The following is a 12570-nucleotide window of genomic DNA, read 5'->3' as shown; positions in this document are numbered from 1 at the left end:
ACTTCAGTCAGGTACATGTGTAGGTTTGTTTTTTTCTGTAATGGGTGTGAAGCACAAAAACAAAAAGAAAAAAAAAAACAGCAAAAAAAAAACAAAACATAGCTGTTCTATTTCATTTTAGATCAGGAATTACAGTTAAAAATCAGATTTTAAAGTGCATTATATGTTATAAAAAATACAAATAAAAATAAATAAATGAATACAAAAGTAAGAAAATTCTGCTCGTAGAAGATGTTACTACTACTTACTGTTGCCCGCATTGCTTTCTCCCATTCAAGCGTCACTATTCACACGGTCACAGGGGAAAAGACGTTCCAGGGTCAAGCGGACCCTCCACCATTTCACCTAACCCTCACGAGAAACCACATAACCTGCCATGCAAACACATCTGGCTGAGCTTTCCTTTTAAATCCTCCACTTGTCAACTCCTGAATATAGTCCAGGAACGGACTGGAAAGGTGGAGCAATAGCAGTGATACGGCGCGCAGTCTCGAGCCCTGGGATGGAGCCTTCACAGAAAGAGTGGTGTCAATCTCATGTTTGCTTATTCTGGTTCGGCGACATCTGCTCCGATAGAGGCACACTCTGCAGCAGGCGGCTTGTTCACTCCTGCCTCTGGCTCCAGTGCAGCCTCCCTGCCGTCAGTATCCACAGCAACCCCTTCAACAAATAAGCAACAGCGATGTCCGCGCCAAACCTTCACAGAGAAGATTGTAACCTAAACAGCAGTGGTCACTCTTCGGAAGAAGAGGCAGATGAGCCCATAGAAACAGGACTAAAAAAAAAAAATGAGGAGGACTTTAGATGATGCCTCAATTTGCTATACTGCTTCCTTTTTGCCTTTGTCACTGACTGTATGCCAGCTCAGTTAACAGCTGCTGTGCTCCTTGATATGGTTAATTTCAATAGCATTCCATCAGGGTGTGATCATAGCACAGCTGAGACGGCAAGCATATAAGGGGTCGATAGCGTAGGGAATCCTTTGTTCTTTTTTTTTTTTTTTTTACAACAACAACAATGGCGTGAGGGAGATGAGCGACCCACGCAGTTTCTGAAGCTGACATACACCACTGAGCTAGAGTCCCTCTGCCTCCCTGTCTCGCTTCTCTCCCACCCCCTCATACTCTCTGTGACTCTCTCTCCCATTCACAGAGCACGCCATACATCCTCTTGATACTCCGATCAATGAGGAGATGAGGTAGTGGGAGTTCTATTGCAGAAATCCAGCACTGGTGACAATTGCAGCCTCGAGTTCGCCGCCGTCTTCAAAGATTACAAAGCAGCATGCTCACAATCAAAACAGGGACATTATTTGTATAGTGACACAATAAACACAGCTTGCAAGTACAATGCCGCTGGAACATTCATCCTTATTTAATCTGAATGGGCTGCTCCTTAAAGTGACAGTGCTGATCACTGGCTCAGAATGTGTCTAGTTTACATAAACTCTGCATTACTGATGCTGCCTGAGCAAACAGTACATCAAAAACCTCTTCAAACTGCAATCCTGCGATTTGTTTTACACTGTGTTGAATATAGAAGAAAACGGACTGCAGCGGTTATACAAAAATAGCTGCAAGCAATACTCAGAGACAAAGTATAACGGGTCCAAGAAGCAAGAGCACCTCGGGGAAAAAGAATAAAATGAATTAGGAAAGAAGAGTGATAAAAAAACAAACTTCAGTTTACTTAGCACAGACACTAACAAGACTTTGAATATGGTGTTCATTAACAATCTAATATGCTCATCAGACATACAATCCACTTAATAATTGAATTTCTGTTTTTTTACAACTGCAGATCATTATAGACTTAACATTAAATCCAATTGGGATCTAGTTTCCAGCAATTCATGCTCAATAAATATGCTGCATAAACAGTAGTATAAAAAAAACAAAAAACATTTTATACATGTTTAACCTGAATGGCATAATATCACTTCGTCCAAAAGCTCAAAAGCAAATACTCACAATTTCATGGTTTAAATTTTAAATTACACATTCTACATTAAGATAATTATCGAATCAAATCTCTTCATCCAAAGCCCAAAAGTAGAAAACTTGCTAACTTTTATGCCAAATGTTACTTTAAATTTAATTTAAAAAAGAGAAAAACCATATACAATATATCCTGTTGGGCTTCCTCCAACTGAAGAGGCTCCAGTAGCCCAGCAAGCCCTCGCTTTTCCTTCAAGACCTTAATTCTTTAAGAGAAGCACTGATGGAAATGTTCTTGGCTAATCCTGATAATTGATGATTTTTAAACTGTAAATATTTTTAATTGTAGTTTTTTTATACAACATGGCAATTTTAAACAAAACATAACGTGTTATATTACTTCTATGTTATATGTAATTTCAGTTTTATATCTTCCTAAACATCACTAGTTGCAGTCGTTTCCCTCCATCACTGCAAATCTTAAAAATAGATGTTGGATGCTGAGTAAAAATAAAAATCACACTGAATAGAAATTTTGCACCATTTTCTTCTTGTCCTCAAGTGCTTGCCATCTGTTTAAGAGCCTCCGTGTGGGATATTACGGTTAATAAATAGGTTTTTAAAAGAAATGCTGATCTGAGCTGTACACATTTAGAAACTTTCACACAGACAACAAGATTGCATTAGAGTGTGCGGTTTTGTATAATATGCATTTAATGAATGCAATAATGACTAATGACTAAAGAACAAAAAACAGCGACAGTCCATAGTGGTTTTGCCTCCATACAAGTTTAAGGATCAGGTAATGGGGATTTATTACAGACAGTCTTTATGGGTTTCATTTTTGTAATTTAAAAGTCATCGTCATCGTCATCGTCTGTCTGATAACAAAACAGGAGAAATCACGTAAACTAACATTTTTATGGGAATTTAGCCATTTGTGCGACCACAAATAGCAAGATGGCAAATATTGCCATTGCTAATCTTGCTAAAAAAAAAAAAAAAAAAAGAGTACTTTTATAATTATTACAATAAATACATTGTTTTATAAAAAAAACAGACTTATGTAGCAATATTCTCTCTTTTATGATGAGGACAGCAAAACCCTGATATAAAAACCCCTTTAGTTCTACATTTTCAGATATTAAAAATAACATTCAGCAGTCTAAATCTCAAATTATTGATGTGCCAGCTGTATTTGCTCTTAAGATTTCTTTTCAAGTGCTTACAATGTTTTTTTTTCACTTCCAGCATTATTTTTTTATGCCCAAACTGGTTCTTTATGTTTTTATTTACAAAAAAATGTTTTAAATCCCCAGCTCCCAAATTTCAGAGGTTGTTTTAATGAAGAAAAGTCTGCAAATTTGAGAAGTTGCATGCAACATATCCTGTATACAAACTGATGTGCCGAGGAGGAAAAAGGGAAACAGTTAAAGATTGATACCTTTTTACGTAAGGGAAGTTCCTCTGCTGATAACTCTACTTGGCAAACAAAAATAAACGGTTTCACACCCACCGAGCTCAGATGGAAAACTGATTTCACTAATTCATGTGGAATATATTTAAAAACAGGCCACAGCAACACTGCTGGTGCAATCCTGCTATCAGATCACAGCCGTTAGGTGACTTATTTTGCAAGTAGACTGACAGAATAACACATTTCTTGGTTACTGAAAGGTCACTTTTAAACAGATGACCAAGCAGTGCACTGAGCCATTGTCTCTTAGTCACATGAATAAATTATTTTTCTCCCTCAACTGAAAAGAAAAAGAAAAATTGGATTCAAAGTCACATTAAGCTATACCAATGGTTCCAGCCACTGCAAAGATTACATTTTATGCAAAGGGAGTGAGAATGAGCACACACTGTCACTCTTGTGTTTTATTACCCTATTGAATGGGCCTGTTCTGTCGTCATGGCGGTTGGCTCTGACGTATTCTTTCTACCGGTGACTCAGAGTTCAGGTTTCTCTCTATTTGTTCCTCTTAATTGTTTACCGTGTCCTGATGCGACATAGCAGCTGGGTGGACAGAAAACAAGAGCCAAATGAGACACAGATTCCTGCCAGGAACTAACAGTCTCCCTGCAGATGATGGCTTACACTTGCGTGTGCAATAATGAGTCAAAGCAATTAGATCCCCACAATATATGTATGCCGACGGGAGGTCAATGAGTTCATGAGTTCTTGTATATCTTCTTAGAACAAAGTCACAAGACGGAGGATTTATTTACCAGTGCAACCATGAAATAAAGGCACAAAGTCAGTCATAATCTCTGATGTCTTATCTTAATTAACTAAATATTCCTGCAAAATCCTCATTCCGTGAATTACTTTTCATATTACCTTTTAATCCTACAGGATTTTTCTATGAACTCATCAGCATTCACCAACCACAGCTGACACAGTGAATCAATTTTAATTGTGTGTAATGTGATTATAGTAGCAAATAGTTGTATGAAGTAGCGTTGCACCAAGGGGAATTTTTATGTTCATGTTAGATTTTTGTTCAGTCCTGTTTGATTTTCTTGTTTTTACCTGACTTTATTACTATATGACAAAAAAAATAATTTAAAAATAACACATTATTGCAATTTTGTGTTCACAATGAAGCACAAACAAATATCTTTTACATTCTAATTTTTTGGTAATCAACATATTTTCTTCTTTTTTTTAAAATACATAAAAATATCCACATAAAAACAAGGTATTTTTGTGACAAGAAGTTTAACTTTCAGCTGCAAAAGAAAACTTCTCCTGGACATTATAAAGTGCGTATGTTTCTAGCATTTCCTTTAGGATTACAGCCCATGTTAGAAACAAACCAAGTCAGGGGCAGTTATTTTTTAATTCTCACTGTTATTAGCATGACTGGTCACATTTTCCTACTGTGCTTTTTTCTTTTTTTTCTTTTTTTTAAATGCAAGTCAAACAGCTGTTGATTCATTTATTCCTGAAAATGTTTATACTTTTCTGTAAAACTCTCTCCTAATTTTGCACCTCCAAATTTTTCCCTCAGTGCATTGAAATGTTTCATCATTTGAGAGCATTTTTTTTAACATTCAAGAGAGATCTTTACAGGGACATTAAGCCAACTTGTTTCGAAATGACGAGAAGCTCTGCAACGCTGTGGTTAATTCTTATTTATTGATATTATTCTTCCTTTTTTTTCCAAAACAAGATTTAAATTAGTAGCATTCCTTGCATAAATATTTTATAAAAAGTAGACAAAAGAATTATAAAATTAGCTTCTTATATTGCTGCAGTGACGCACATTATATTTAAGAGCAAAACAGACTCTGATTGTGTTGGTTCAGAATAAATGAACTAAATGCCACCACAGAAAAATAAAAATCCACGCTGAAAAAGCAACAAAAAGCAAAATGGTACGATCATTTTTTTTTATTTTATAAGAAAACTGCTTTTTTATATTGTACTTAAAGCATTAATACAAGCACAAAACATATCGTACCAACACTTCATTTAAGGTTAAAATTGTTACTTCACAACATGGCTGACACAGGTTGTTTAGACAAAAATAAATAAATGTAAATTTCATGGGGGAAGAAAACTAGTTGGCCACAGATATGAAGTGCTTAAGCTGAGAAACTAGAATTTTAAAAAGTCTATTCATTGCCAAACATGAGTAGATGACAATCTGGATGGGAGTAAAGTTCTTCAATTCAACACAACCTGTGAACCAAAACAGGCACTTTAAGGTGGAACATTTTGGTTATGCACGAGTTGTTGTCCATGAGCCATAAAATGCTCGTTGCAAGGTTAGCCTTGAAGGCTGCACAGACAAAGGGCCAATTTTATCAAATATGCTGCCCAGCCAAAGTCTGAACTCAATGGAGAAAGATCATGTAGTCTGTAGTCACAACAATGACACCAATATTATGCTAGTGGGTCTTTCACCATCACTAAAAGAGCGCCTAGTGCATCAGGGTTTTTTCAGCGTTCCTAAACTAATGTGTTTTGTATTACTGGCATAAAATAAAGTGCCCTCAATGCTGCTGACTCATGCAATGTCCGCCTCCTCACATTAGTTGACAAATAGTGGGTTCACCCCGGTCTTCACAGATGATGCAGTGGCCGAAGAGGAGACAAGAGTGGGTTGCATTTTTGTCACAACATCTCAAGCCCTGCGGCAACTTGTGAAGGGAAAATGTCCAAGGCCCTGTCTCCTCTGTCCAGCTATGGAATACAAGGACAGTACTACAGACAGCTTTATTAAGAGGCAGGTCTCACTTACCCACGCAGGACACATAGCCTGAAGCAGTACACACACATTTCTGGTTGTGTGTTTCCTGCTCATTTTCTGAAATTACAATTCGCTGCGGAGTGCTTTTACACATGACCAGATAAAAAGCAGTTAATCTCAATAAAACTTTGGTTAAAATATATAAAACATAATTTGGATGATACTTTATGTTAACATGTTAGACTAAAAATCTATACAAAGCCACTAACATAACACCTACCCAACAATTTGTCAAAACCAAATACCAAGAAATGATCCTGATCTCCTATCACACGTCAGATTACAGCAAGGACAAGATATCCATAGACACAGCAACATAAAGACACAGGCATAACAAGTACAAAAACATTAAACGGCAGGTCTAATCAAAAAGGATAATGAACAACATGGATAAAATATATACATCCATCAGCACATTCAAAAGCTAAGTGCGTAAGCCATTAGCTAAGTTTAAACATTGACAGAAACAGCCCGATTCTTCTGTTACCAATTTAGTTACAAACCAAATGGCAAGAGCAGGAAAAACCAAAGGGGGGAGGGAAGCTTAAGTGGAAGGAAGCAGTGAATCATAGCCAAAGTCATCTCTTAAAAGGAATCATCTCAGGTAATGACCCCAAGACAACAGCTTCCTCTCTGACTCAGAATAATTGGTCCAATAGAGCGATAATACCAAGCCAGGCCTTGGATAAAAAAAGCCAAGAACAAGGAATGAAGTGTCTTTGCTGCTTCTCTAACTGAAAGGTCAGAAACAGAGGGGTCAGCCATCGATGTGAATCCTCTTCACTGTCACCACGGTCCTGCCTCATTCTGTCAGGGCCCAGACCCTCCAGTAGTCCCTCACTCTGCATCTGCCGTGATAAGCACCTTCTCAGACACACAACACACATAAGCTAAATTCAGCTCAGAGCATCAGTTCAACAATGACGCGTTATATTCCCAACATCAGACATTTGGTTTTTTTTTAGGGGAATCAGACTTTGACACCAAAATCTGTTACGTTTAATTGCCTTTGCCAAATGTGCCCTCTACATAGAAGCTACGAACTCCCTCAATCCGAGATTACATTTTAACGCTTATAACTTTTACAGAGAGACTTTAAAGATGGATATAAAGACATCAATATCTATGGGATAATAAATTCAATATATAAATACATCAACGGAAACCAAAAGACAACCAACACAGACTTTAAAACCTAGATGCATCTCTCACCACACTCTGCTTCAACAATTGTACACCATAAAACTACTGTAAACTTTATTATGCAGCATTAAGCGTTGATTGCAATGTCACCATTAGGAAAATTCAACCTAATGCAAACCTCCTGCCACACCATCTACTATGGAAGTGCAGGCACCCAGTTGTTGAAAATATTGACTCACAGTAGGGAATATGTAGTACTACTAGCAACATTTTAATGGAAAAAAGAAAAAAAATCCACATACATTATTCATGATGCAAAAAATGTCATCCTGTGTGTCACTCTCCATTGTTCCGCACAGCGGGAAAAATTACCCTCTTTATGCGAGACTCTTAATGTTTAAAACATTTTTTTTGCAAGTGCTTCTTAGAACTCTGTCTTAACCCATGTTATAGTTTAAGACACTTATAAACCATTAATAATGGTTTGTGAATACCATCATTAAAACATGTCATGGAAAATCAAAGTTTATAAATACAAAATTTTACAGTAAATGTCTAAGGTTGTGGACAACATTAAATAATGTTTACAGAAGACTGATATTTAGATTAAAAAAAACCCAATTATAATTTCACACCTCAAAACTACTAACCTTATATACTAATTCAAATTCAAGTCCCTACTCTCAATTGTAATAAAGACTAGAAGCCATCATATTTGAGGAGTTAAACGTAATAGCGATTACATTTTCAAAATACTCTATCCAATAAATTCATCAGCAAAACACGCATTGTAAATATTAAACCACAAAATATCTCAGTAACAACAAATTGTTCTTGTAAATAACAACATGGCACGAATGTTGGCAATGATACTTCGGAGAATGAAACACAAACATTGAAAGATCATTGGAAAAACCCATGCAACTGTTATTCCAATTTCAACTATCATGAACATGCCGTCTCAAAAATGGGTCTGGGCAGCAGGGTGGTAATGATATAAGCCAGGAAGCAACAGTAGCATTTTATTCCTTTAGCTCCCATAAAACGAGTGTAAACAGTCACAAGGGGCATGTTCAGGCAATCAGGGAACCGTTGGGGGAGGTAGTAAGGTAAGAGAATTAAATGAGAACGCTGCCCTCGCAGGTGAGCATGTGGGCAAAATTTGATCTCTATGTGAACAAAGCCCGATTCAGGGAAGGGTTTTTCCACTGTGCAGTGGAAAATGACAGAGATAGGTGGAGCGGCAAGAACATTTGGCAGTGCCCATATTAGTGTTATCAAGACAAACAACATAAGGACTGAGAAAATAACTGAAAATATATAATTGTGGGTTTAGTGCTATCCCCAGGAAGTCGGGGAAACTCTAGCAAATCAGACTAGTAATCATCAACATGACAAGAAAACTATCGTGACTTGTCAAGGTCATTCAGCCTCACTCTGATACTGAGGTGGCATGATGGGAATATCAACCAATATCCTGTACACAGAAGGCAAAACTGCTATAAAAACTGAGAGAGATGGGTGTGTTTACCAGCATGCACCTGTTGTGTATGAAATACAATTAAAGAGCAACTGGTGGCAGGAACTCAAGATCTTTTTGGGTTGTTTCAATACTTGACTGAGTAAGAACAATATTTGCACAGTTTATTTAGCAACTGAAACAAGCCTGAGAAAAAAAAAGGTTTCACAAAAGGATCTAGATGTTATCACAAATCATTTTTGCAACGGCACAAAACTAACAGTGAATGGTTTTTTTTCTCCAAATATATAAATTGCAACTAACTTTTAGGTGGTTGGGCCATGAAATAAATGAAATTAAGTTAATAAATACATATGCGTATAGGTGTATATAGAGAGAATGGCAGACAGAGAGAATGTGAATTGAATCTCAGAACAGCAGCTGAAGTAGTAGACACCATTTCTCTCAACTGTAATTACATAGCTTTTTGCTAAATGTCAATTGCATGAAAGTCCAAATCCAGCAAGTGTGACTTAAAGCACAGAGGTCTGTATGTACCTGCTGGGGACCCTCCCCATTGACCATGGCTGGGGGTGGTGGTGAGGCCAGAATTGGGAGGTCAGGGTTGAGAAGTTGGCCAGACTCCAGAGGTGGCGTGCGGTCTGCCATGTCTCCCTCATTCACACCACTGAAGAGGTACTGCTACAACAAAGAGACAGTTATCAGTGAAAGGGTACATAGTATGGTATATGACGTCAAGAAACAGGCTGAAATAACACCCGTTAAGATTACATGTCAACCAGCGGTTAGAGCGTGATAAAATCCCATATAACATTGTCTGGTTTGACTGGAGCTGTGATTTAATGTAAAATGATTGAGTTGCACATGTGAACTAACTTCCTCAGAGTGCTGTAAGCAGAGCTGCTTACAGGCAGAGGTGATGGTAGAAAATCATGTGCCAACACTCACCAGCCTGCTCTGGTGATGCTCCTTAACAGCATTTTACCACAGTATATCTAAAACGTCACTACATTAAACACTAACACTTTTTCAAACAAACAATTCTTAGCAAATTTGGGCTGGATGCAACCAGTAGGTTAGATGAAACTGTGACATTTGCTTCACATGGACACATTAAAGGCTAATTTAGGGATCAGATTTACAAAATCATTGCACAGGCCTGCTCAGAACTAAGAAAAATGGTCACACTTAAATACAACAAAATGTCTCTTTCAATAACTAAAATGATTTCAAAAAATATTGTTTTTTATATTGAAAACAAATATAGGATAATAATAATTGTCTTGTTACTAAAAATTGTCTTGTTAAAATATACATTTTTAAGTTAATATTGTAAATACATTTTTTTAATCAAAAATGTTGGTGAAAGTTTTATGATAGTATGAGGACTGTGTTTAATGGAAATGAAGGGGGGGGGGGCATCTATAATGTAAGCAGACCTTAGGCAAAATACTGCTGCAATGCCAGATATGGATGCAAGTTGAAATGTAATGAGCTGGATTTTAAAGTACCGTCAGTTTGCACTATGAGTTGATAAACTGGACTCTTTAAAGAGCCATGTTATTTAAACTGTACCATTCACTTTATAACAAGACCGATTACAGACATAGAAGAAGGCCATCCAATTTATTTCTTTCAGTTTGGAAAACAATTTACATATAAATATATGGAAAACCATGAACCAAAAATACACCCTGAAAAAGCAAGCAAACAAACCAGCCTTGAAGTAGTTGTTTTGAGCAGAGCATTTCATAAAGAAATGGTCAAAAATGTTCTCTCTCTGTATCTATCAATTGTTACTGAAGTGATAACATGCAAGTTTCTAGAGTAGTTTAGGTAACAACGAATCATACGGCGCGTTTCCACTAGCATGAGTTCAGGGTAAATCCTCCAGACAGGAACCTCTAACAGGGACCACAGTCTCCTCGGCCCCACACTGAAGAATCATACAAGAACCTTCGACACGGGGGTCATGTTCTGGGTCTCTGGAAAGCGCCTAGAGACAACTTCTATTGTAATAGACGCTATATAAATAAAATTTAATTTAATTGAATTGACTGAAAAATAGTGCGGCCGACCACCAGGTGGAGGTAATACGCATTTTTTGCTGTTCGTAAACTGCCAGCAAAATAATAAAAAGAAGAAAAACACGTCAACAATGGATGCTACTTGTTTTTTATTAATTATTATTATTATTATTATTATTATTATTATTATTATTATTATATTTAAAACAACATACACTGCGGTTTTAGCATTTGAGATTGAAGGCCATTATGTTCCAGATAATGGAAACATGCGCAAATGGCCCAGCCCTATAAAATCTACCCGGAAAACCGACTGATGTAAATGTTTAGACTAGAAAATCTCTAACGTCTTTGTAAAATCAAATTCTCCATATTTCAATACTTAATACATGCAAATAAAAAGCCACATGATAAAAAAAAATCTTGTTCAATTCACCCACCAAATGATGATGCATTTAAAAACAAACCTCGTGATGCAAAGTTAGAGTGAAGGACAAAGGCAAACTGTATGAAATTATATGCTTAAATACTAATTAATAAAAACAAACGGCAGCATATGGAAAACTGCTCTCCCTCTCATTTGGAGACAGTTTTCCAGCTCCTCTTCTTGATAACAGAGGCAAGTACGCTGTGCTGTCCAGTTTCTTCTCTCACCCTCTACATGACAAACAGAGTAAAAGCTGTCGACAAAGTTATATGTCTGAAAGGGGATTGGGTGGGGGGTTGGGGGGGAACTGGGGGTTACATGGCTAACCAGCATTGTGGCAAATGTATAACATGTGTCCTTGAACCTAATTACACTGTGGCGCATGCGCTCTTAAATCTCACAGTGATCTGGCTTATCTGTTATCTTTAGCCCCTCCCCTCCTTATGCTTAAACAACAAAGTCAGTTTACAGTCAGATGGTCAATGAACTAGATTTGAGTGAACTGCTGCTATAGTGCAGGACTGACATGAGATTAGCCTGGTATTATTAGCAGGCTTAAGATGAATGGCAGCCTCTCTCTCCCGTAGGCCAACAAGTCACAGCAATCAGTCAACAAAGAGCTCTACAAACCTCCTGTTCAAGTTGTAAATGATAATCTGAAACCTCACTCCCGGCAGCTAACTCAAAGTTAGTCAACTGAAGAATCATAAAGGGGAATGCCGACATTCAGCCACTTATCTTTCGTTTTTCCCCTGACCACCCACCTGTCATTCATTTGATGAGGTCAAAACTTCCCTGTTATTTTTAAAATGTGAAAGAATGTTTTAGGGCTTTTTTCTTTTATTATTACAGTATTTAAATGCTTCCATGAGTAACAGGCTGTTCATCCTATCCTATCAAAGGTACTTCCCCCCACTTTGCTCCTATGCCCTCTTTGAGAAAAAAAAAAAAAAAAAAAGATCTGGCTTTTAAAGTTTAAAGGCAGAATGAATCACACCAACATCCCATTAGAAACTGCTTCAAAGCCCCATCTGACTCAAATGTTTTGTTCATGTGTGGTGACACCAAAGACAAAGTGCTGCCTTCTGTATTGGCACACAGTAACCATAACTTTTATATCCAAACCGTGGTGACATCTGTTGTTTCCCTGACTGTACATAACATTTGTTTGTGGCTGAGGGAGTTGCTCACAAGGGCATAACATCTGGGTTTCAGTTTTCATTTACAGTTTTTCACTGACGCAGTCAAACGATACGACACTTGGAAAGCTTTATAAATAGTTTACCTCCTTAAT

The 12570-nt window shown here is 37.2% G+C and overlaps 1 protein-coding gene across 4 annotated transcripts in view; it reads right to left on the bottom strand.

Annotated features, from left to right (window-relative positions):
- fndc3a (fibronectin type III domain containing 3A) overlaps positions 1-12570 on the bottom strand; it is a 42652-nt gene that overhangs the window by 28626 nt on the left and 1456 nt on the right. For 2 of the 4 annotated variants that reach the window (XM_061719756.1, XM_061719753.1), the window contains exon 2: positions 9360-9503. In XM_061719756.1, coding sequence (XP_061575740.1) covers positions 9360-9470 — 111 coding nt within the window. In that variant the 5' untranslated portion in view covers positions 9471-9503. The remainder of the gene's footprint in view (positions 1-9359; positions 9504-12570) is intronic. The other 2 variants (XM_061719757.1, XM_061719755.1) reach the window with 1 other exon arrangement.

This window comes from Cololabis saira, chromosome 4 (assembly GCF_033807715.1).
Source record: "Cololabis saira isolate AMF1-May2022 chromosome 4, fColSai1.1, whole genome shotgun sequence".
In the NCBI taxonomy this organism is placed as follows: Eukaryota; Metazoa; Chordata; class Actinopteri; order Beloniformes; family Belonidae; genus Cololabis; species Cololabis saira.
The sequence above is the reverse complement of the archived record's forward strand: the minus strand, read 5'-3'. Positions and strand labels throughout refer to the sequence as shown.